At 42.3% G+C, this 22730-nt stretch overlaps 5 protein-coding genes across 5 annotated transcripts; 4 read left to right on the forward strand and 1 right to left on the reverse strand.

Moving 5' to 3' along the window:
• Window positions 1-242: 242 nt before the first annotated feature.
• On the forward strand, window positions 243-4887 carry LOC109704633 (pectin acetylesterase 8-like). Its single transcript, XM_020225395.1, has 13 exons — window positions 243-334; window positions 791-924; window positions 1089-1171; window positions 1366-1492; window positions 1832-1911; window positions 2052-2139; window positions 2928-3066; window positions 3199-3259; window positions 3545-3598; window positions 3694-3771; window positions 4012-4117; window positions 4232-4377; window positions 4572-4887. The coding sequence occupies exons 1-13, from the start codon at window positions 258-260 to the stop codon at window positions 4689-4691; spliced, it is 1293 nt and encodes a 430-aa protein (XP_020080984.1). The 5' UTR covers window positions 243-257; the 3' UTR covers window positions 4692-4887.
• A 3832-nt stretch (window positions 4888-8719) lies between these two features.
• LOC109704636 (pectin acetylesterase 8-like) lies at window positions 8720-12727 on the forward strand. Its single transcript, XM_020225399.1, has 12 exons — window positions 8720-9507; window positions 9713-9795; window positions 9933-10062; window positions 10453-10532; window positions 10678-10764; window positions 10852-10976; window positions 11137-11197; window positions 11329-11382; window positions 11467-11544; window positions 11818-11923; window positions 12137-12282; window positions 12435-12727. The coding sequence occupies exons 1-12, from the start codon at window positions 9387-9389 to the stop codon at window positions 12555-12557; spliced, it is 1194 nt and encodes a 397-aa protein (XP_020080988.1). The 5' UTR covers window positions 8720-9386; the 3' UTR covers window positions 12558-12727.
• A 124-nt stretch (window positions 12728-12851) lies between these two features.
• LOC109704635 (cleavage and polyadenylation specificity factor subunit 3-I-like) lies at window positions 12852-17649 on the forward strand. Its single transcript, XM_020225398.1, has 5 exons — window positions 12852-13817; window positions 13914-14011; window positions 14202-14247; window positions 14329-14478; window positions 15727-17649. Exons 1-5 carry the CDS (start codon window positions 13656-13658, stop codon window positions 17359-17361), a joined length of 2091 nt encoding a protein of 696 aa, XP_020080987.1. The 5' UTR covers window positions 12852-13655; the 3' UTR covers window positions 17362-17649.
• A 482-nt stretch (window positions 17650-18131) lies between these two features.
• LOC109704637 (DNA polymerase delta subunit 4-like) lies at window positions 18132-19040 on the reverse strand. The gene is made up of 2 exons (XM_020225400.1): window positions 18735-19040; window positions 18132-18587 (listed from the first exon to the last, which is right to left on the reverse strand). Exons 1-2 carry the CDS (start codon window positions 18937-18939, stop codon window positions 18394-18396), a joined length of 399 nt encoding a protein of 132 aa, XP_020080989.1. The 5' UTR covers window positions 18940-19040; the 3' UTR covers window positions 18132-18393.
• A 135-nt stretch (window positions 19041-19175) lies between these two features.
• Window positions 19176-22722, forward strand: LOC109704634 (pentatricopeptide repeat-containing protein At3g22150, chloroplastic-like). The gene has a single exon (XM_020225396.1). It carries the CDS (start codon window positions 19600-19602, stop codon window positions 22156-22158), a length of 2559 nt encoding a protein of 852 aa, XP_020080985.1. The 5' UTR covers window positions 19176-19599; the 3' UTR covers window positions 22159-22722.
• Window positions 22723-22730: the final 8 nt, after the last annotated feature.

A 22730-nucleotide genomic window follows, 5' to 3' on the forward strand; every position in this document is an offset into this window, starting at 1 on the left:
CTAATTATAGATTCAGGTTTTTCTTACTCTGTTTTGTCACCTCTCTTGCTCCATCTGTGCATTTCTCTTCCAATTCAACCAAAAAAAAAAAAAAGAAAAAAAAAATCTGTGCACTTCTTCTGTACTCAGGCTTCAAGTTTCTTTTTTTTTATTATTATTTTCTTTTCTTTGTGTGTGCGCGCGCGCGCGTGTTTGATGGTCGTTTGCTTCAAAAACCGCGGACAACATTTAATCCAGAGAAAGGAAAAGAGAAAATAATGTTGACGTCTTTCTCAAAACAGAAAAAGAAAAGCTTACATTATCAGAAAGTACGAGAGTGGGCAAGGATATGCTTGTAATTCTTTCATCCAGAGTGTGTTTGCTTTTTCATTTTTTTTTTTTTTTTTTTGAGAGAAAGGTAGCATGCTACCCGTTTCGTTTATTCTATTTAGAAATAAACTTAGCTAAAAATGTGAATCAACTAGGATTCGAACTTGGGTCTCGAGCACCAACCATCAAACTCTTTTGCCACTTGCGCTAGGGACGGTAGTGTGTTTGCTTTTTATTTCAACTAGAAGGAGGCTTCCATTCTTCCTCATGCGAGATGAGGAAGACGTTTTTTTTTCTTTTCTTTTTTTGAGGTTTTTTTGAGGGAATATAATGAATACTTACTTGATTGTTTAGAAAAGCTTTGTTGTTTAATGTCTGAAAAGGTGTTGTCGAGATATATTTATTTGATAAAAGTAATAAGCCATAAATCGGAAAATATAATCTATACAGTGTTTCAATATGCTTGAATTGATCTCTGCAGAATGTTTGCTGCTAAATTGCGGTCGTGGGCCTATCCTCTTATCTATGCATTCTATCTCCTTATATCATTAGTACAAGTTGATGGAGCCAATGTGGATATGACCATCTTGACTGGTGCAGTGGCCAAAGGCGCAGGTTTCATCACCACCAACCCAATGCTCCATTCCAAATTACTCCTTTTTAGCTCTATTTACTTCATGTTTCCAATTTCAGTTTGTCGACGAGTTCGCAACCAGAAAAAATACTCTCTATTTAAATGATACACTTATGGGTGTTTTGCCTTGTGACATGTAACGCAGTTTGTTTGGATGGGAGTCCCCCGGCTTATCATTTCTCGCCGGGTTCTGGTTCCGGGGTGAATAATTGGTTGGTTCACATGGAGGTCTGTTATGTTCTCTTTTTTTCTTTTTCAGAACATTAGTTTAGAACTACAACACACTTCTTTTTTTTCTTTTTTTTCTTTTTTGGGGGAGGTAGTTGATCTAGGCGCACATTAACGAGATGTTCCTATTATTTCTTCGGGTTCTTTAATCTAACTGCAGTTTGGTTTGTCTAACTTCTATATGTCTTTGACAGGGAGGAGGCTGGTGCCGGGGTACCCAAGAATGCCTAGCCCGAAGAGATACCCACAGAGGCTCTTCCAAATATATGAAGCCGCTGTCGTTCTCTGGGATTTTAGGCAACGAGAAAAGCTCTAATCCTGGTATCACATTTAGCTTTCACTTCACAAAACAATGATCACTAATGCGGATACTAATATCGTGGGGAGTTAACAATCAAATGGACAATTAGGGAAGAACTAAACTAAGAATGCTGAGGTTTAAAGTGTAAAGCTCAATGATTTCTCTCTTAACAAGATGGTGCAAATAAGAGATGTAGAACATTTGTGCGGAGTAATTACCCACAATAAGACATGCATCTACTTGCAGTTGCTCTGATATCTATAATCCACTGCACAATAAGACATGCATCTACTTGCAGTTGCTCTGATATCTATAATCCGCTGATGCTCTTGTATTTATCTTGCTTGGACTGCATGCAGATTTCTATAACTGGAATAGGGTTAAGATCAGGTACTGCGATGGTTCGTCCTTTACGGGGGATATTGAGACAGTTGATCTTGTAAGTCAAATGAGTGTTTTGTTTCATACAACAATATATGAGCCTACTTGCAATTTTATTACCTTTTCTCTTATTCTTTATGCACAGGCAGAAAAGCATGTTTAAACTTAACCATAGTTTTTCTGTTGTGGTTTAATTAGGCAACAAATCTTCACTATAGAGGTGCCAGGGTTTGGCTTGCTGTTATCGAAGATCTCTTAGCAAAGGGGATGAACAAGGCTGAAAAATGTATGTTTTGTGATACCAAATACTACGTATTGAATCAACTTTACAATCTCTGAAGGGCCTATCAGTCTTGTTTGAACCTCTGTATAAATGTTGTTTGACTAATAGCTTTTTGAAGAGCATCTCATATCTATTTGGTGGTCTCCTTAGTTGCTTCTCCTGCAAGAGATGCAAGATAAGCTTCAAATTTCACTCTTCTATTTATAGCCTGGAAAGCTTCATTTAGCTTCATGTCCTCTATAAGGAGCACCCTCTATTTTCTGATAAACTAGCTGCTTTTCGGAACTGTGGGGGACAAACTTCCAAACAATCAGCAAACATGCATAATCTAGTGGTTAAATCGCTCGTCCGATGGTTCACCATACCCTTCATTATGCACGAGAACCGTGCCAAAACGTGCGGTATGGTTTCGGGGGCGGGCTGCGTGACAGACCTTGTTGGTCATATGAGCTATATAGCCAGCAAGTAAAAAAGAGATTTTTTTTTTTTTTTTTTTTCATCTTCTTTTTTTAGGGAAGTACCTAAAAGGAAGACCCTAAGGTTCGGCAAGACACTCTCACCTTGACAGACATTAAGTTTCTAAAGCCAATAAGAAGCAGATGTCTTCCCGAGAAAGCGTGCACATGGGTTATCATAATTTAGCCACCTTAAGGCCCCTCCTTACTGAGGAGGATAATAGCAGCGATTTGAACAAGATATAATATTTTTTTGTTGGTGGGGGGGGGGCGGGGGGAGAATATTTTAATTCATGGTCAGCGCTCTTAAACTAATGACTAATTGTGTTTAGATAGGCCTCTATCTCTCTGCCGGTCGCTGCACAGTGGCGGCTGGAGGCTTGGCATCTATACTGCATTGTGATAAATTTCGTGATCTCCTACCAGCAAGCACAAAAGTTAAATGCCTTTCCGATGCCGGTTATTTTATCAATGCGTAAGCTCGCAACTAATTTGCTTGATTTTTTGAGTCTTCTCAGTTTCCTTTTGAGGGCATTGTATAATTACTGATATTTAGTTTTTTTTACCATGCCTGCCTTAATTCGACATTTTTTACTGCTTATGACAGGAAGGATGTTTCTGGAAATGATTCTATCAGAACTTTTTATCAAGATGTCGTAACCACACATGTAATTCCATAAAACTACTGTTAATTTTTTTACATGTTCCAGTTCCTTTTACTACAATATATAGTAAGTACAAAATGCCTATCTTTACCTTTCCTGGCTCATAATGCATATTTAGTTCACTGAAGAAGTGAAGAGAGAGCTGCTAACCCAGATTACTAACAGGCTATGATAAGAACTTCTGCCCATATACAGGAAAATTAAATTCTAAAAGGACATATATAGATGTCCCAATATTAACGGAATTTAGAATATGTGCTTGCCTTAATTTTGTCTTTTTTCGTCTAGGGGTCAGCAAAGAATTTGCCATCTTCCTGCACTTCCAGGATTTCACCAAATTTGGTTAGTCTTCGATCATCTGAGTTGAAAGAGATTTGATTTTAAGAAACCTCCTTATTGGATTCTACGGAGTACTAATCGCATGTAATCAAATGCAGTGCTTCTTCCCGCAATATGTAGTGCCAGAGATGCGCACACCTCTTTTTATACTGAATGCAGCATATGATGCATGGCAGGTGATCTTTTTCCTTGTATGCATAGTCTTTCTTTTTGGTTCAGTCATGATTCTTCCGTGGAACTCCTATAATGACAATTAATCCATTTTTTTAACACTGATGCCCCTAATATTTGAACCTTTTCTTAAGTTGTTAGTGACTTGAACTAACGAATACTTTTCATAATTCAAGTGTTCTGTGCCTGCAAGTCCTTTCTTTATATTAGGTGAACTTTTATTTATTTTGCTCTCAACATATCAGATCAAGAACATATTGGCACCCAGTGCTGCTGATCCCTTTAACACTTGGGACGAATGCAAACTGAATATAAAGCGGTGTTCTTCGAGCCAACTTGTGACCATGCAAGGTTAGTGTTTGACAGTTCTCTGTGATGTTCAAATTGTGATGTGCAGTGTATATTGGTGCCAAGCATTATGAGTAGTGCATTGAACACACTTGGTTGTTGGTTTTCTATGCACAGATTTCAGGTCGGAGTTTCTAAGTGCAATTCCAAGACAAGGGAAGTCGTCGTCGACTGGCATGTTCATAGACTCCTGCTACGCCCATTGCCAGTCTGGTTCGCAGGATACATGGCTGGCTGCTGGTTCTCCTGTTATTGAAAAGATAGTAAGATCCTCTTCCATTCGCTTTAGAATTTGAATTGGAATTTGAATTGCACTCTTCATTCATTTTTAAAATAATTTAACTTCAAAACGAGGCTGCATTTACATGTCTGCTTAAGCATGGATAATGTAACAGTTGCCGTAAGCTGGTTGTAATTTGGATTTTATGAACAACATTTTTCGAACTCTGTTTTGTAGCCAATTGCGAAAGCCGTCGGAGATTGGTATTTTGATCGGGATATCGTTCAGAAGATCGATTGCCCTTATCCTTGCAACCCATCATGTCACAACCGTGAGGATGATTCCGTCCAGGATTAGTCATAATTTGTAGCTCCAGCCATCAGCGCAAGGGTGGCCTACAGATCCAAACCCAAAACAAACATCCGCAGGAGTACAAGCACGGTGCTCATCAATTTGCTAACGGTTATTGGAACAGATAGTTAAAATAGTAAAATTAATATCAATTTCTGCTCTTAATTATAATCCTTTGATTTGCCCTTTGGTGTGCTATTAATGAAGTTGATGGATTCCGATTTTTTGGACGTTAGTTGAAAACTAGCGATAAAATTCAAGGTTTGTGTGGACCAACAAACTTTTGATAGCGATATTCCGTGAGAAAAGTTGGTTGAAATTGTCCCGTAGGAGCAACACTGGTTCGGTCGGTGTCGGCGGATTGGCTCGTGGCAAGTTGGAATAAACAAAGTAATAAAGTGTAAGCCCACGTTCTCGCCGGCCTCCCCCGCGCTGTTCCGCTCTGTTTGGTATTTGATTGAAGATAACTGAGACATGGTAAAAGATGCTCTGTAGAATTTGGGCGGAACAATAAAAGGTATGTTTGGGCTCAACTCTGCTCGAGCTCAACCTGTTGTATCTTCTGGATCGAATCATCCTCCTTCGATCGAGCCCGAACGTGGTTCGTCGCCATCCACGAGTCCGGGCGATGAACCAAACTTTGGGTTTCCTTATGTTCGAGCCAGCCTGGTAAATTTCTGAGCATTTCGGGCCAGCCGAAATTCTGAACAACCAACCATATCTATAGACAACCATATCTGTAGGCTGCTTCCGGTCTTCAGCCTCGAGCACGGTGCTGCACGTAGAATTACGATTCAAGCACAGTGGTTGAGCAAAATAATATATAAATATATATATATATATATTGGGAACAGAATTTCGGTTCGGCTCGCGCGGAGGTCGTCTTCCAATTTGCCAAATATCCGGTGCTTTTTTCTTTGGGAAAACTTCGAAAACCCTCTTGTGATTTCTTTTCACTTTAGTACCCTGTGGTTTAAAATGTATCAAATTAGTACTCTGTGATTTCTCACTTTATCACTTTAGTACCCTGTGGTTTAAAATGTATCAAGTTAGTACCCTATGGTTTTGTACTTTATCACTTTAGTACCCTGTGGTTTTAATTTTGTATCAAGTCAGTATCCTGTGACTTTTTAAACCATAGGGTACTAAAGTGATAAAGTATGAAACCACAGGGTACTAAAGTGATAAAATGCAAAATCACATGATACTAACTTAATACACTTTAAACCACAGGGTACTAAAGTGATGAAGTGAGAAACCACATGGTACTAATTTGATACACTTTAAACTATAGGGTACTAAAAATAAAAAAGTGTGAAACCACACGAGGGATTTTTAAAATTTTCCCTTTTTTTTTTCTTTCTATTTTTAAAAATCTGGCACTGCAGTAATATGGCGTAAATGTCCATGGGGCCTGGGTTAATTAAGGTGGGAACGTGAAGAGGACACTGGGCTGCGGGGCCCAGCTCATCCAGCCATTCAGCATACTCGCCGCTATAAATATGAAACTGTGGATAGACCTTCCGCCGTCTGCTCTCGCAACGTCAGTCTCCAAGTTTGGCATCGAGTTGAGGTTGTTACGCCATCACCTGCAATTATTGAGCCATTTCACTGATAGTGATCGCCATCGAAAGTTAGAAAAAGCCATTAGACACCAAAATACGCACGCACACACACCAACTAGAACACGGACGTCAATCGCAGCCGTCCGACGGATTCCAGTGGCAAGAGTCACAAACCGAAAACGGTAGAGATTGAATCAGAGCTGCACAGCGCCAAATTGTGAATGAGAAATACTGCCTCCACACCCAAAAATAGAGTATAAGGGGTTTTTTTTTGTAGCAAATGACCTCTTGAAAAGATTTTATTTTAAAAATAGTTCTTTCAAAATTTAATTTGCTAAAATGGTCCTGATCCTGCTATGCAGGCGCCACATTAGTACCACACAGGCAGGACTGGAGTCAGTGTGTTAAGTTGAACACGATAAATCATTCACCATGTTCAAACTGGGTGAATGATTCACCGTGTTTCATATTTATATTCCTATTCATCGTTTTTTAACACGGTGAATGGTTCACCATGTTCAATTTAACACACTGGCTCCAGCCCTGCCCGCGTGGCGCTGACGTGGCACTTGGGTTGCAGGACCACGGCTATTTTTGCAAATTAAATTTTGACAGGACTATTTTTAAAATAAAAATTTGCCGCGGGGCTAAATTGAAAAAAAAAACCCGAGTATAAGCTTTACGTTCTACTCATCGTCAGAGTGTTGAAATAATTATTTTAAAATTTTTATTTTATTTTTTTTGAGAGAATAGGTAGCGCGCTACCTGTTTCATTCATTGGAATAATGAATTAGGCTATAAGGGTGAGGCAGCCAGGGCCTCAAGGTGAAAAAAAAAAAAAAAAACTACTGAATATCTTTCCAAGAGACGATTAGTTGCTTGAGACTTTGCACCGCTAATGCTGGGTCCCATTGAGTGTCACGAAAAATACTCTCGTTTCTAGCCTTCCAAATGCTCCACCAGCATGCCATCAATCAGAATAGTCCATTGCTCCTATTTTGTACTCCGTCCCTCCCCTGCCACCTATCTCAAACAACCTGCACATCGTCCCCCAACTCCCCAGCCTGTACATTCTCTAAATCCATTACCATTAAAAACTTAACAAAAACGCATTGCGTGAATAGATGGTCCACTGACTCATCGTAAATTCTACACAACACGCAAGTCTTATCTCCAATCCACCCTCTCCTCACTAGGTTCTTGGCTGTAGGAGGTCTCTTCCTAAGGACTAACCAACAGAAGATTTCGACCTTGAGAGGTATACGTAGTTTCTAGAAGTATATGTATTTTAAAATCTTCATTAATAATAAGAAAAACTGCGGTAAAATTAGTAATGATGAAATTAAAATTTGGATGAGTGAAATGCAAAATTTAGTTTTAATTTTTAGTCTAGAAATTGTATTGCTTAGAATACTGTATCACATACGGTTTTTTTTTTACTTTGCCTGAAATGAACGGCCATTCTTTTGCGACTACACTTTTCTTTTATTTGTCACCGCCTTTTAAATTTTCTTTTCCTTTCTTATGTTTTATATTTTACGGCTTTTGTCGTCGGTGTGCGCGCGTGATCAGAAGAGGAGCAGCGGGGACGAAATGTGGCGTCGCCGGCACGCAAATCATCGCGGTCTACTTCCCAATCCCTATCTATACGGGCAATCTTTATTCCATTCCATCGATCACACCCCAACTCGCCCACCCTCATAACAAAACTTTTTTTCTTAAAAAACCGTACTATCGTAAAGCGTGCGGCTCGTCATTACCCCTCCGCTCTCGCCCCGCTGTTCAGCACCAAGACTCCACACCCCCCCCACGAGAGGAGAAAAGAAAAGGGGATTAAACAAACCGACGTCCTTTTTCCTATTCTCCACACACACACCCTCACACTTACACCCCACACATCACATCACAATCGTTTCTCTCAGAGGGCTAGGGCGTTCGCCCCACATATCTAAAATAAAAAAGAAATTACATAATGCAACAACAACACTCTAAACGATAAATATAATTAACACACTACGCGCAGGCACAGGGATTCACAAGGCTACGGCTCGCTCTCCGGGAGTGCTCGCTGGGTTTTTCCTCCACGGCGAAGGGTCAAAATTGAAGGGTGTGGGATCTGTCCGAAAATCAGCGTCGGGTTTGTTCGAAACCACTCTGCTTGCGCCAAATCCCACCCCGCTTCGCCACACACACACAACCACACACCGGCAGTGAAGAGTGTGAAAAGATACAGTGGCCTCCCTCCTCCTCACATCATCCTCACTCGCTCCTCTCCTCTACAATTATTGATTATTAATTATTACACACCACCTTTTCTTCTACATCACACACCGTTCTACACCCTTTACAGCCAAATCCAGAGAATATAATAATAGCCATCGAGCCCTCTATGCCGTCCATCTAGACACTAATCATACACTTCTTTTTTTTATTTTCGAGCACTATTTCTTTACACACTACAGCCGCTAAATTGAACTGTTGAATTCGGTTGCCTTTGTAATAGTAATATCCCCTTCAAAAGTTTGGAAGTTCAAATTACATGCCATTACCGTGGCTTAACTTCTGATGATTGATTATACTTTCGCTCCTGTTGCTTAAACAGGAAAATTGTTTTGATCTTCTGTGGCCAAATTGTTATCATCTTGCTCAATCTTTCTGGGATTATTTAATAAAATATGTTAACTTCTTGAGTTTAGTAGAAGAGATGGTTGAGTTCTATGCAAAGAGTCTTGAGGGAGTCTGTTTGATTCCTTGTATTTGTATACTTGGTGTGTTAAACAGTGTGTCTGAAGACAAGACTCTGGTGATACTTCTGGTTATTCTTAATTCTGCTTCAATTTTAAAGCATGGTTGTAAATCAGCGATTGGTACTACAAAAATAGATTCTAACCATACTCAAGTAGTGTAGATCATGTTTAACTGTGCCGATCGTCGAATTGGAAGCTCCATAATCGAAAATAAATCGGTAGCAATGGAGCCCACTTGCTACTGATAGTCTTCTAACTCAACTATATATATATATATATATATATATATATTCCTGGAACTTATGATCCAAAACCAATCAGCTTATAATGCATTAGATTTTTCAGCAGAAAATTATAATCAAAGTTTATACTCTTGATAACTTCTCAGGATGGAAGGTGCTAAGTCATATGCATGGCGCCGTGCTCTTATCTGGGTACTGATATTTTTGAAAGTGGAAGGTTATTTTGTGGATATCACATATGTCGAAGACGCTGTAGCAAAAGGGGCAGGTAAATAATCGTGCCAATATCCAAATGCTCATTCCAATTGAGTTGGTATCATTACTTGTATTTCCTTTTGTCTTTTAAAAATGTTAACCACATCAAATACTTTGGTGTGAACTGGGCTACTTGATTTGTTTCTTTTCTGGTTTATTTTCTAAGCTGTCTCTTCTGTTTTGCCCATAATCCACCTTCTTTTTGAATAAAAATGCAGTTTGTTTGGATGGAAGCCCACCTGCATATCATCTGTCCCCAGGTTTTGGGTCAGGGGTGAACAATTGGTTGGTTCAGATTGAGGTCAGTATATCATATTGTACTATTTGGGTCAATCAAAGAGTGAACTTGTTTGTTTCTAATTGATATTTTGCAATCTCTTTCTTTGTAATAATTACTTTATCACATTTAGTTGGAATTTGTTTCCCTTCAAATCTCAGGGAGGAGGATGGTGCAACAATGTTACAACTTGCCTGGCGCGCAAGGTTACACGTTTAGGATCCTCTAAGCAAATGGTGAAGCAGCTGGCATTTTCTGGAATCCTAAGCAACACTCCTCCACTTAATCCAGGTTTGTCCTACGATAGCTATCTGTTCGTTACAAGAGGAACCGGCAAATTTCTTTCTGTTTCTGAATTCCTTTTGGTAGCAATATGTTCCTTTCGTGATTCCAGATATTGTGACTAATGGGCTTGCCTTAGCTAGTTGCTATAGCCTTTAAGGACATGTATAACTCCCTCTTAGCCACAGCATTTAACATATCATAGAATGCCGTGTGCTTGATTACATGAGCAGGTCAAAGAAAAACTTTATTAATTCGATTTTCTCCCACACGTGACTTGAAGCTTTTAACACCTAATAAAAAGTGAAGAAACTTGAGATTATGTAGTAGTATGAGTTCTAAACTGATATGCACATTGTTCTGTATTCTTTCTTGTGTTGGCTGGACTGCCATTCCCAGATTTCTATAATTGGAATAAGGTCAAGGTTCGTTATTGTGATGGTTCATCATTTACTGGTGACGTAGAAAGAGTAGATCCTGTGAGTCTCACGTACCTTGATTTCTCATCTCTTTTTATTTATTTATTTTTTCCTGTTGCGACTTCGCAATAGTTTAGTCATTATTAGGTACAACATCAGAAATATTCATAGATTAACTTTTGCTTTTGTATGGGCATATAAGTAGGTAACCAATCTTCACTACAGAGGAGCAAGGGTGTGGCTTGCTATTATGGAGGATCTGCTTGCCCGAGGAATGGACAAGGCCGAGAATGTGTGCTTCCTATGAATCCTAACTTTCCCTTTTAAAAAAGAGAAGAAAATTACAAGAGTAGTCTTTAGAAACTTTAAATTCTCGCAGGCTCTTCTTTCTGGGTGTTCAGCTGGTGGGTTGACATCCTTACTTCACTGTGATAACTTTCGTGCACTTTTACCAACGGGTGCCAATGTAAAATGCCTCTCTGATGCTGGTTATTTTATTAATGTGTAAGATCCTTTTTAATCTTTTTCCTTCTTAGTCAGAAGTTCTTTTTCTATGTATAAGATTCCTCAAATCCACAGAGTAGGCTTGTTGATCATATCTATCTACAAGCTTACCATCTCAAGTTGCTTATGACTCTATTTTCTTATCTCTTCTTAACGACAGGAAGGATATTACTGGAACAGCTCACATTGCTGCATTCTTTGATGATGTGGTGACAACACATGTATGCCATAGATTGATTTTGAATTCCGATGAAAAGTTTACAGGGGATTTGCAATTTGTAGCCAATGTACTTTGATTCAACTCTATTTATTTCTGATGTTTGTCCATTGCTTATTCGTTTCATGACCTTAGGGCTCGGCAAAGAATTTGCCATCTTTTTGCACTTCAAGAATGGCTCTGGGCTTGGTAAGTACATTTGTACATCAAACATGAACTTCTTACTTTAGAGAAACCATGCTGTCTTGTCAGCACATTTTTCTGCAATTGCAGTGTCTTTTTCCCCAGTACTTGGTGCAGCAGATACAAACGCCACTCTTCATATTAAATGCGGCATATGATTCATGGCAGGTTAGCTTCTAATCATTGATGCTAATGTATTTATAACAAGAATGTAGAGAGAATGAACTTAACAAAATATCTTTGTTAACTCAATTTTTCGGATAATTTATTTACTTCTTTGAAATGGTGATTGAGCTTTTTATCTTGCCGTTTGTAGTAGGAGAGACTCATTTTTCTGTAGATGGTAAATGTAAAATTTCTTCAGATACTTTATTTTTTTTGTCATGTATTCATATAGTGAGAAGTGCGTACGTAACTACTATAGGTGCTTCTCCATTTTAGATAAAGAATATTTTGGCACCGGGTGTTGCTGATCCCCATGGTACTTGGCATGACTGTAAGCTTGATATAAAACAGTGCTCTTCATCTCAACTTCAAATCATGCAAGGTTAGTGCTCTCCGATACAGCCAGTTGCTCTAATTGTTATGCTGTAGGAACTTGTAGTGAGGCGGAGCTGTTAAGCATTAGAATAGTGTTTTAAATTCTGTGTGATGGCTTAGCAAATGTTCATGCTGTTTTAACTTCTTAGCTGGCATGGAGACCAAGGGAATTCTGATTGGTTCAGCAAATCTCTGTACTATTTTTAATTTGGTGTAACAGGTTTCAGAACGGAATTTCTGGATGTGTTGGCTGAACTTGGAAGCTCTTCGTCTAGAGGGATGTTTATAAACTCCTGCTATGCCCATTGCCAATCAGAGATGCAGGAGACGTGGCTCGCATCCAATTCTCCCATGCTTCAAAATACTGTAAGGCTTTCAACTTCAAACTATCGAACCATAAAGCAACTCCAAACCATAAAACACCAGCCTAGATCCTGCTTTTCTTCTGGTCTTCAAGCATGCAAAAAAGACTTCAGACCTCTCAGAATACTTTTAACTCTTTCCTTTTTCCCGTGCAGACAATTGGAAAGGCTGTAGGAGACTGGTTTTACGGTCGCAGTGCCTTTCAGAAGATCGACTGCCCTTACCCGTGTGACTCCACTTGCCATAACCGCATATTTGAGGACTACTCGGCCGCATAGCAATTACAGTACCCTTGCCTCTTATTCTCATTCATTATATTGTATCTGTTCGAGTAATTTATGCTCAAAATTGAGCAAGTGCTAAAGAATAATCTCTTCAAGAATAACAAAATGTATAAGAATTTGACTTCACGGGTACTTTCAATCAAAGTTCTTTTATTTGTCCGGCAGATCTGCATGAGATTAAATTCTTTATTTCTGGGGTGTTAAGGAGACACCATTTGATATCTAAAGAGACACTTTGGTGAAATAAAGCGATGATATTCAGATAAAGCTAATCTTTATATAGAAAATATCATATTCACAATATTTACCACCACCACCCTCCCGTAGAAGTATATCTAGTACATGAGGAAGAATTTAGAAGTGTTTTTCCCTGACAAAACCTTAGGCAACACTATGCCTACGTACGTAGCTACCTCAAATGGATCGCGACCGGTCTAACAAGTCAGTAAGCTAAGCCCAAACAACAAAATAAAAGATTGTTAAGATTCAGATTTGGTAGGGGTGCGCCAGGCCCATGCAGCAGTGCAACGCATGGGCGACGCGCGAGGGCCCCGGCAGCGAGCTACCGTGGGTGGGCCCTCCCCCACATAAAAATTAATTTAATATCGAGGTGGGCGCATGGCCCACGTATCAGATATTAAACTGATAAGAACAGATACTACACTTGATCTTAGCCAAAAGGCCGAGAAAGGTATGCTTTGCTGAATGGGCCTCGGTCCGCGCTTAATTCCCACCGCCCGATGATAGCTGTTCACCGCTTTCGATGTGGGACTTTTCCTTTCTCTGCTGTTGCCTGTTGGCTGTTGGCATAGACGGGAAGTAAAAGAAGACGAGAAGAAGGGAGGCGGTGAGAAGATGAGACCCGAGCTCAAACTGCGTCGATCCGACATCCTCCTCTTCGAACGGGTCCGTTTGCCCCTGTGCTGGTTCTTCTATGAGTATGACTGCCTCCGGTCTCCAGTCTCCACCGCCTTGCTAGGGTTTTACTTGCAATTTCCCAACCGCACCCAAAACCCAAACTAGTGACCTAAAGTAGTCCTCCACCATTTCATTTCTCTTCGATCGCTCCTTCTCCTTCTGCTTCTCTCCGAGATGGCGGCGTCGGGCATGACCGGGCAGGGCTCGAGCTTGAAGAGGCGGGAGTCGACGGCGGCGACGAGGGAGGGGGATCAGCTCATTATCACCCCGCTGGGGGCCGGCAGTGAAGTGGGCCGCTCCTGCGTCTACATGTCCTACAAGGGGAAGATCGTCTTGGTGGGTTGGGTTGGGTTGGGTTGGGTTGCATTCTCGTTTGAGGGAGGTTTACGAACTAACTGAGTATTTCTTTCGGATTCTGATTCTGGTTTACAGTTCGATTGTGGGATACATCCGGCGTACTCCGGCATGGCCGCCCTGCCTTACTTCGATGAGATTGATCCTTCAACCATAGATGTGCTTCTCGTTACTCAGTATGCCTTGCTTTCTCTTTGCTCTGTCTTTCATTTCATCCCATAAGTACCCAAACTATATGTACACATTATTATTTTTCTTATTCTTTAAATTTCCTCTTATGCTTTTATCGCCTCTTATTTTCGGGATATCCTCGTGAAATCAAATGTAAACAGACTCTAATATGATAGCCATGTAATTGATTTGCAGCTTTCACCTTGATCATGCTGCGTCATTGCCATACTTCTTAGAGAAGGTATGCTTCGTTTTCTCTCACGTTGATCTAACTATCATACTTCTTGAACCTTGTAATCCTAATAGACAATCTGATTCTCAGACCACTTTCAAAGGGAGAGTTTTTATGACTCATGCAACAAAGGCCATTTACAAGCTGCTTCTGTCGGATTATGTCAAAGTGAGCAAAGTTTCTGTTGAGGATATGCTATATGATGAGCAAGACATTCTCCGCTCAATGGATAAGATAGAGGTACGTTAGTTGCCATTAGCTGGTTTTGAGGTAGTTTATGCTGATCCTATGCAATGCATAGATTCTGGAGGGTGATTTGATTGTTAAGTTTGAAGGGCGTGAATATGCCATCAACATGTTATTTGAGTGACATTTAGGACAAATTCTTTCGGGTTGGTTGTAAATTTATTGGATAGATGTAGGCATAGCAGAAAATTTGTGCATAAGATACTCCGCATCTCTGGTTTTTCGACTGTGAAATGAAAATGGCTTCATGATAATTTTTAATCTACCTTGCGTGCTAAAAACATAATTATCACATGAGTATCCTTGGCTTTTATCAGAATGTACAAATTTATATGAGTGAGGAAAGTTTTCAGTGCACCAGTTTATCATGCGGCTTCTACAATGAGCCATTAAAAATTGTTAGTACATAAGACAAAGCTCGTCAACCATATGTTTTCTTTTTACCACTCCTTGCTTTTCGAAATAACTAAGTACCTGTATTCTTTCCTCCATTCATCCAATCAGGGGGGAACTTTTGTAATATGACTGCCAAGTGGTTTCAGCATTACACGACGTCTTCTCAGTACTGTGTACTGCTCCCACTTTGATAAAAATATTGGTCTGTGAGTTTTCTTTTGATTTGATATAACAGCTGCAGATAGGTGATCTTCTGTGGTACTGGTCTGATATGACTGGAGGGAGTTCGTAGGGGGTTTATAGGGTCAGTGATAAAATAGAAGAGTTTTGAGTCGACAAAATGTTAGATGCCCAGTCTCTTGTGTTTTAATTCTCATTTCCTTTCTCGGAATAGATTAAATTAGTCATTTCTACTCTTATGTGAGCATTAGTTTTTCCGCAGTTTGTGTTGGACATCCAAGTGGTCTGCTGTCTGCAAGGCCTGCCCTGAAATATGTATAAGTTATTTGGAAGGTTTAGACAACTTACTATTATTGACAGAAATCGCACATGTGAAAATATAAAGTTTTCCTTCATGAGTGTAAGTATCCTGTTGCAGTGTCTTAGTATATAAAAAATGCGCGTAGCATGATAAATTCATGAGAAGATGCCTTACAATCTTGATTTGCTTTGGTGGTGAGGATGTACTCTCTGGTGAGAAATATGTGGTAAGGTGTGTCAGGGAAAAAAAAAAAAGAAGAGGGACTTCTTTTTGACTTCTCATGTCTTCGTCCTCTTGCTGGTGCTTAACAAGCTTTGTGAAAGGTGAACTAAACAAGGTGAATATACTGATGTCTCTCTCTGCAGGTGATCGATTTCCACCAGACGCTAGAGGTGAACGGGATCCGTTTCTGGTGCTACACTGCAGGCCATGTCCTTGGCGCCGCAATGTTCATGGTCGACATCGCTGGAGTGCGGGTCCTATACACGGGCGACTACTCCCGTGAGGAGGATCGTCACCTTCTCGCTGCTGAGATCCCCCAGTTCTCCCCTGACATCTGTATCATCGAGTCCACGTACGGCGTTCAGCTCCACCAGCCACGTCTGGCCCGTGAGAAACGCTTCACCGAAATCATTCACTCCACCGTCTCCCAGGGCGGCCGTGTCCTCATCCCTGCTTTCGCCCTCGGGAGAGCCCAAGAGCTTCTTCTCATTCTTGATGAATACTGGTCCAATCACCCCGATCTCCATAACATTCCAATATATTATGCCTCCCCTCTTGCCAAGAGGTGTATGGCTGTCTACCAGACCTACATAAATTCCATGAATGAGAGGATAAGGAACCAGTTTGCAAAGTCCAACCCTTTCGATTTCAAGCACATATCTCCATTGAAGAGCATAGAGAATTTCAATGATGTGGGCCCATCAGTGGTGATGGCCAGCCCAGGTAGCCTACAGAGCGGGCTTTCCCGGCAGCTATTTGATAAATGGTGCTCAGATAAGAAAAATGCCTGTGTCCTTCCGGGGTATGTCATGGAAGGGACGCTCGCGAAGACCATCATTAATGAACCGAAGGAAGTCACCCTCATGAATGGGCTCACTGCCCCTCTCAACATGCAGGTCTACTACATCTCCTTCTCCGCCCATGCAGATTTCGCTCAGACAAGCGCCTTCTTGAATGAGCTAATGCCGCCCAACATTATTCTTGTACATGGAGAAGCTAATGAGATGGCACGGCTCAAGCAGAACCTTATAACTCAGTTCACTGGTACAAATACAAAGATCATATCCCCCAAGAACTGCCAATCTGTGGAGATGTACTTTAGTTCTGAGAAGATGGCTAAAACTATTGGACGGCTGGCCGAGAAGGTACCGGATGTTGGGGAGACTGTAAGCGGCTTACTTGTCAAGAAGGGCTTCACGTATCAGATTATGGCGCCAGAGGACCTCCATGTATTCTCACAGCTATCGACAGCTAATATTACCCAAAGGATCTCTGTCCCTTATTCGGGCTCGTTCGAAGTCATAAAGTATAGGCTAAAGCAAATTTACGAGAGTGTTGAATCCCCATCTCAAGAGGCTGATGCCCCTACTTTGGTTGTGCACGAAAGGGTCACTATAAAGCAAGAGTCGGAGAATTACGTGACGATGCAGTGGTCCTCCGATCCAATAAGTGATATGGTTTCTGATTCTGTTGTGGCTATGATCTTGAATATTAACCGAGAAGGCCCTAAGGTGACCCCAGTAGAGGAAGCTACCAGGACTCAGGAAGAGACGGAAAAGATGGCACACAAGGTAATATATGCTCTGATGGTCTCTCTCTTTGGGGATGTCAAAGTTGCGGAGGAAGGGAAGTTGGTTATTACCGTGGACGGGGATGTGGCACAGCTGAATGGCAAGAATGGTGAGGTGGAATGCGAGAACGAGGGGTTGAAGGAAAGGGTGAGGATGGCATTTCGGAGGATTCAGGGTGCTGTGAGACCGATTCCTCTTACCGCATAATTTCTGGCCTTAGTTTTTGGAGGATACTTTTGTTGTTAATGGATATACCGGACCGAAGCCAAGTGATAAATGTTTCATGAACTACGTATTTTATATTCACTGATATTAATTACTCGCACCAAAGAGCATTGTGTCCCTGCAGCTTAGCTTTTGTCAATATTTTCAGTTTTGAGAGTATTTTTGATAATGAGTAGAGCTACTATGCTGTCGGAAACATGGAGTATCTGATGCTTTTGATTTTTTTGCCTTTAGATTAGCTTATTTGATCATTTCTAATCTTTAAATTAATACTATTATCATGTGTGGACCACTCTACTTTAGGGGTACTAGTCAACCTTAGGGGGGAATTGTAATTATTTCAACCATATCATTTTTGATCCAAGGGTCAAAAAGTCGAAAGCATTAAATTCTCTATACTTTTGATAACATAGGAGCTCTATGCGCTTTGATAATTGTGTTGAAGCTTGCAACTGCTTTCTGAGTACATTGGAGTACGGTTGTTGTAACTTACCATGATCTATTGCTTAAGTAGCAATGAGTATCTCATGCACTACTCTGCAAGTAACTCTGTTATGTTTTGCATTGCATTAGGGGCAACAGACGGACAGTGCGGTCTGTATATGTATAATTTTGCATTTTGTAGCTCTCTTTTGTTGTCTGCAGCATGTACATGATCACTTACATGACGGCGCTCAGAAGAGTTTATTTGGTTCTCAATCACACACACAGGATGATAGAGAACGATGTTTGTTTGTAATACGCTAGTCAAAGAAATGCAAATGGTGCATACAGGTTCGAGCAGCAAGGAACGCCAAATAAAGATCAATCCAAAGATTTCCAGAACAGTAATAGCCCATGATGATGAAAAGAAAGAGAAAGTCTTGAGATACAGCTGATGGAGCACAGGTGTGAAAAAGAAGAAGGCTGAACCGAACCCTAACTAATTAAGATAATGTCCGTGTCCACGTCCTCCTCGATAATATGTTTCGTGTTCTGGGGCACTGGGAGACATGGTATAGGTGCTGTGTTATACTAGACTCGGCCGTCCCAGAGGCACTCGAGGGCGGCAGAGGGCCGTTGGAGGATGCGGGCGACGTCGGGAGGGGGGTTGAGGCCCATGGCGGCGGCGCGCTCCCACCTCTGCAGCCGGCCGAGCCCGATGCAGGGCCCGTACCTCATGTCCATGTCGAACTGCCTCAGCCTCTCCTCTTCTTCTCCGTAGTCATCTGAACGAACCAACGAACGAGCGAGTAATCTAATATTTTATTTATATATAATTATATAATATATCATCAGGGTAGGTTTTCAAATTATAGAGGAGAGGAGAGGAGAGGAGAGGAGAGGGGTTGGGGGAGGAGAGGGCTCTAACCCACCTACGAGATCCAAGGATCCGTGCGCGATGAGGGCCGGGGTCTGAGCCGGATCGGGAGCTCCGACGGACGCTCCGCCCGTGTGCTTGCCGCCCCATTCCTTCTTCTTGGAGTTGGAGGGGGCGGCTTTGTCTTTGGCCTTAGCCTGACCGCCGCCGCCCTTCTTCTTCGTCTGCCGGTAGAAACCCTTGATGTCCTTCGATGCCATTTTCTCTCTCTCTCTCTCTCTTTCCCCTCTCCCTCTCTCCTCCGTTAGACGGACGGATTCGAATTTTAAAACACGCGATAGGGCTCCCTTTTTTAAAAAAAACATATCATCATCGGTGCAGGGGAAAAAAAAATGAAGAAAATAACTTTCCACGTGGACGCTCACGATCTCGTTATCATCCAAGTCTTTCTTTGCTGCGATAGAAATAGGTTAGGGGAAAGAGTTTGGTTACTTTTCCCAGCCGTTTGATTTTGTTTGAGTGCATTTAAAACCGTCCGATCAAAACTAGATATATTCAATAAATAATTAATAAATAGTCATAATAATAATTGTTTGTGTTTATTTCCTTGCTGCATTTTGATTTGTGCGGTCCAAGTATGATATGAAGTGCAAAAAGATCCAGTCCCACGGATAGAGAGAGAATCTGTAGTGAGGATTGTGTGGGTTAGCTGCTGCTGCCCACAACACGCACGCACGCGCGCACGCACGCACAAAATAAAAACAAAAATAAAATTTAAAAAAAAAACCAAGGTTAAAAAAAGCGGGTGAGGAATTAAGGAAAGAAAGAAGATAAAAAGCATATGTATAAGTAAGAAGATAAAAAGCATAAAGAAGGCGCCATGATGTTGAGACAGGGAAGAGAGAATTTGGTGCGGAGCCATGTCGTCGTCGTCGTCCTCCCTTGTTCCACCTCTTCTCGTCCTATGCCCCAGCAACGCCGCCACCTCCTCCTCCTCCTCGCGTCTCCCTCCTCTCCTCCCTTCCTCCCTGACAACCCCAGCGGCGACGATACGAGAAGAATCCGACCATGCCAAGTCGCCGAAGCGGCCCACCGCGCTCCTCCGCGCCCGGCTGAGCCGGCTCTGCAAGGAGGGGCGCCTCGACCGCGCCCGCCGCCTCTTCGACTCGATCCTCCCCGGCGCCGCCGACCCCCCTCCGACCCTGCTCTGGAACACCCTCCTCATCGGCTACGTCTGCAACTCCCTCCCCGACGACGCCCTCCGCCTCTACGCCCTCATGAACATGAACAACTCCTTCCCCCGCTCCGCCTCCGCCTCCGCCTCCGACTCCGACCACTACACCTACTCCTCCGCTCTCAAGGCCTGCGCCCACTCCCGCCGCCTCCGCCTCGGCAGGTCCATCCACTGCCACCTCATCCGCCGCTCTTCTGCCCCGCCCAAGAACCCCGTCCTCAACAACTCCCTCCTCAACATGTACGCCTGCGCCTCCGACCCCGAGCCCGCTCGCCCCGACGTCGTCCGCGCGCTGTTCGACAGAATGCCCCGCAGAAACGCGGTGTCTTGGAACACTGTCGTTGCGTGGTACGTCAGATCCTGCCGCCCGAACGACGCCCTGGCGCTGTTCAAGTGCATGATCGAGGCGGGTATTAGGCCTTCTACAGTCAGTTTCGTCAACGTATTTCCGGCAGTGGCCGCAGCAGATGGTGTGATTTGCCACGATGCACTCTATGGATTGCTCATTAAGCACGGAAAAGAATATGCAGATGACCTGTTTGTCGTGAGTTCTGCGATATGTATGTTCTCTGAGCTCGGGGACATAAAATCTGCTCGGCAGGTCTTCGATCGAGCTGACGATAAAAACACCGAGGTGTGGAACACAATGATAAACGGGCATGTTCAGAATGGGCAATATGTTGAAGCCATTGATCTCTTCCTCCAGATACTGGGATCCGAGGCGGTCAATGCGGATGGCGTGACTTTCTTGTCTTCCCTAATGGCAATCTCTCAGTTACAGGATGTCAAGCTGGGCCAGCAGGTCCATGCTTATTTGATAAAGGACAATCTGTCGGCGGTTCCGTTGATTGTCCGCAATGCGCTCATCGTCATGTACTCGAGGTGCGGTCGTGTTCAATCTGCCTTTGATTTGTTTTGTCAAATGCCGAAGAGAGATATTGTATCTTGGAACACCATGATCACTTGTTTCGTGCAGAATGGTTTTGACTTGGAGGGCATATTGCTTGTCTACGAGATGCAAAAAAAGGGACTCATTGTTGATTCTGTCACTTCTACAGCCTTGCTTTCTGCCGCATCAAATCTGAGCAGTATCCGAATTGGAAAAGAGACACACGGGTATCTCCTCAGGCATGGAATACAGTTTGAAGGAATGGAAAGTTATCTCGTTGACATGTATGCAAAATCGGGCTGTGTTGAGACTGCACGACAGCTGTTTGATGGGAATTCCCCTCCCAACCGAGACCAAGTCACTTGGAATGCTATGATTGCTGGATATACACAAAGCGGACAGACTGAACAGGCTATCACAGTGTTCCGTGCAATGCTTGAAGAAGGCTGGGAACCAAATGCAGTGACTCTCTCACCACTGCTGTCTGCTTGTGATCCAGTTGGTGGAATACAAGCTGGTAAACAGATTCATGGGTTTGCAATTCGCCACTATCTGGATGATAATGTTTTTGTTGGTACAGCTCTCGTGGACATGTATTCCAAGTGTGGTGATATTTTCGCTGCGGAAAGAGTGTTTGAGGGAATGCCTGTAAAGAACACAGTCACTTACACGACAATGTTGTCCGCATTGGGTCAGCATGGGCTTGGTGCGAGAGCTTTGTCCCTCTTTCACACGATGGAAAAGTTGGGGACAAAGCCAGATGCTGTCACCTTCGTGGCAGTGATCTCAGCATGTAGTTACTCTGGGTTGGTCGATGATGGTCTTGCTGTATATTATTCGATGGAGAAATTTGGGATCGCGGCCACACCGGAGCATCACTGTTGTGTTGTGGACTTAATGGGCAGAGCTGGGAGAGTGGAGGAAGCATATGAGTTTGTTAACAGCTTGGGGGAGGATGGTAATTTCGTAGGAATCTGGGGATCGTTGCTTGCGGCATGTAAAGTGCATGGGAAGTTAGAGTTGGGAAAGCTGGTTTCAGAGAGGCTCTTTCAACTTGAGGAAGAATATGGGATTGCAGGCTACCATGTTCTTCATTCAAATTTACATGCTGTGGAGGGTAATTGGGACAATGTTGACAGGGTGAGGAAGGAGATGAGAGAGAGGGGGTTGAGGAAGGTGCCTGGATCCAGCTGGATTTATGTTGATAATGCAGCACACAGATTTAATTCTAGGGACCAAAAGCACCCAGAAAATTTCCAAATATACTCGATGTTGCAAGAGCTAACATTAGAGATGAAATCTTCTGGTTTTAAGACGCTAGATCCTTGCATTTTGGATGGGGTTGCTGAGTTCTGAATATCGTAGTATCTTTCAAGGCTAAACTTTGGCAACTCCCAAGTATTGGCGGTCAGAAGGAGACACTTAAGTAGAAAAAGGTGATTGACAAATCCTTTCCTCCAGGTGTTAACATTGCTTGTTCTTTGAAGAAGAGGGCCCTAGAATGTTAATGCAGATGTCATCAGCTGCTAGCGAGTAGAAGATCAGGCTGTGCGTTGTCACTGCATTGTCACTGCAAGTATGAGCAGAAGCAGTTAAATAATCGTGCGTCATGTTTATTACAAAGCCAGTCATTTTAACATCGATTACCCTGTTTTATACGCTCTTGCAGCCTATTTCACTTGACTGGGAGACGCGAAAATGAAAGCAGGAAAAAGGACCAAAAAAAAGAAAAAGAAAAAGAGGGGAGCCTTCGAATGTTGCTGTGTTGGCACTTGGCCAAATACATGTACAGTAGAAATGTATAGATGCCTAAAAGTTGTTGGCTATGAAGATTGTTTCCTGTGACCACTGTTCAGATATGCCAAGACATCAAATTTGATCATTTGAATCAATGAGATGAACTGTATGCGGTTAACAAAATACCTGAT

This window comes from Ananas comosus, unplaced genomic scaffold (assembly GCF_001540865.1).
Source record: "Ananas comosus cultivar F153 unplaced genomic scaffold, ASM154086v1, whole genome shotgun sequence".
Lineage (NCBI taxonomy): Eukaryota > Viridiplantae > Streptophyta > Magnoliopsida > Poales > Bromeliaceae > Ananas > Ananas comosus.

What these genes read in the sequence shown, in the direction of transcription:
- LOC109704634 (XM_020225396.1), top strand. Translation starts at nt 19,600, where the DNA reads ATGTCGTCGTCGTCGTCCTCCCTTGTTCCACCTCTTCTCGTCCTATGC.
- LOC109704636 (XM_020225399.1), top strand. Translation starts at nt 9,387, where the DNA reads ATGGAAGGTGCTAAGTCATATGCATGGCGCCGTGCTCTTATCTGGGTA. An exon ending in GCTGGTTATTTTATTAATGT is followed by an intron (nt 10,977 to 11,136) that starts GTAAGATCCTTT and finishes TCTTAACGACAG; the next exon opens with GAAGGATATTACTGGAACAG. An exon ending in CGGCATATGATTCATGGCAG is followed by an intron (nt 11,545 to 11,817) that starts GTTAGCTTCTAA and finishes TCTCCATTTTAG; the next exon opens with ATAAAGAATATTTTGGCACC.
- LOC109704637 (XM_020225400.1), bottom strand. Translation starts at nt 18,939, where the DNA reads ATGGCATCGAAGGACATCAAGGGTTTCTACCGGCAGACGAAGAAGAAG. An exon ending in CGGATCCTTGGATCTCGTAG is followed by an intron (nt 18,588 to 18,734) that starts GTGGGTTAGAGC and finishes TGGTTCGTTCAG; the next exon opens with ATGACTACGGAGAAGAAGAG.
- LOC109704635 (XM_020225398.1), top strand. Translation starts at nt 13,656, where the DNA reads ATGGCGGCGTCGGGCATGACCGGGCAGGGCTCGAGCTTGAAGAGGCGG. An exon ending in GATGTGCTTCTCGTTACTCA is followed by an intron (nt 14,012 to 14,201) that starts GTATGCCTTGCT and finishes ATTGATTTGCAG; the next exon opens with CTTTCACCTTGATCATGCTG. An exon ending in GCTCAATGGATAAGATAGAG is followed by an intron (nt 14,479 to 15,726) that starts GTACGTTAGTTG and finishes CTCTCTCTGCAG; the next exon opens with GTGATCGATTTCCACCAGAC.
- LOC109704633 (XM_020225395.1), top strand. Translation starts at nt 258, where the DNA reads ATGTTGACGTCTTTCTCAAAACAGAAAAAGAAAAGCTTACATTATCAG. An exon ending in GAGTGGGCAAGGATATGCTT is followed by an intron (nt 335 to 790) that starts GTAATTCTTTCA and finishes TGATCTCTGCAG; the next exon opens with AATGTTTGCTGCTAAATTGC. An exon ending in CAGCATATGATGCATGGCAG is followed by an intron (nt 3,772 to 4,011) that starts GTGATCTTTTTC and finishes TCAACATATCAG; the next exon opens with ATCAAGAACATATTGGCACC.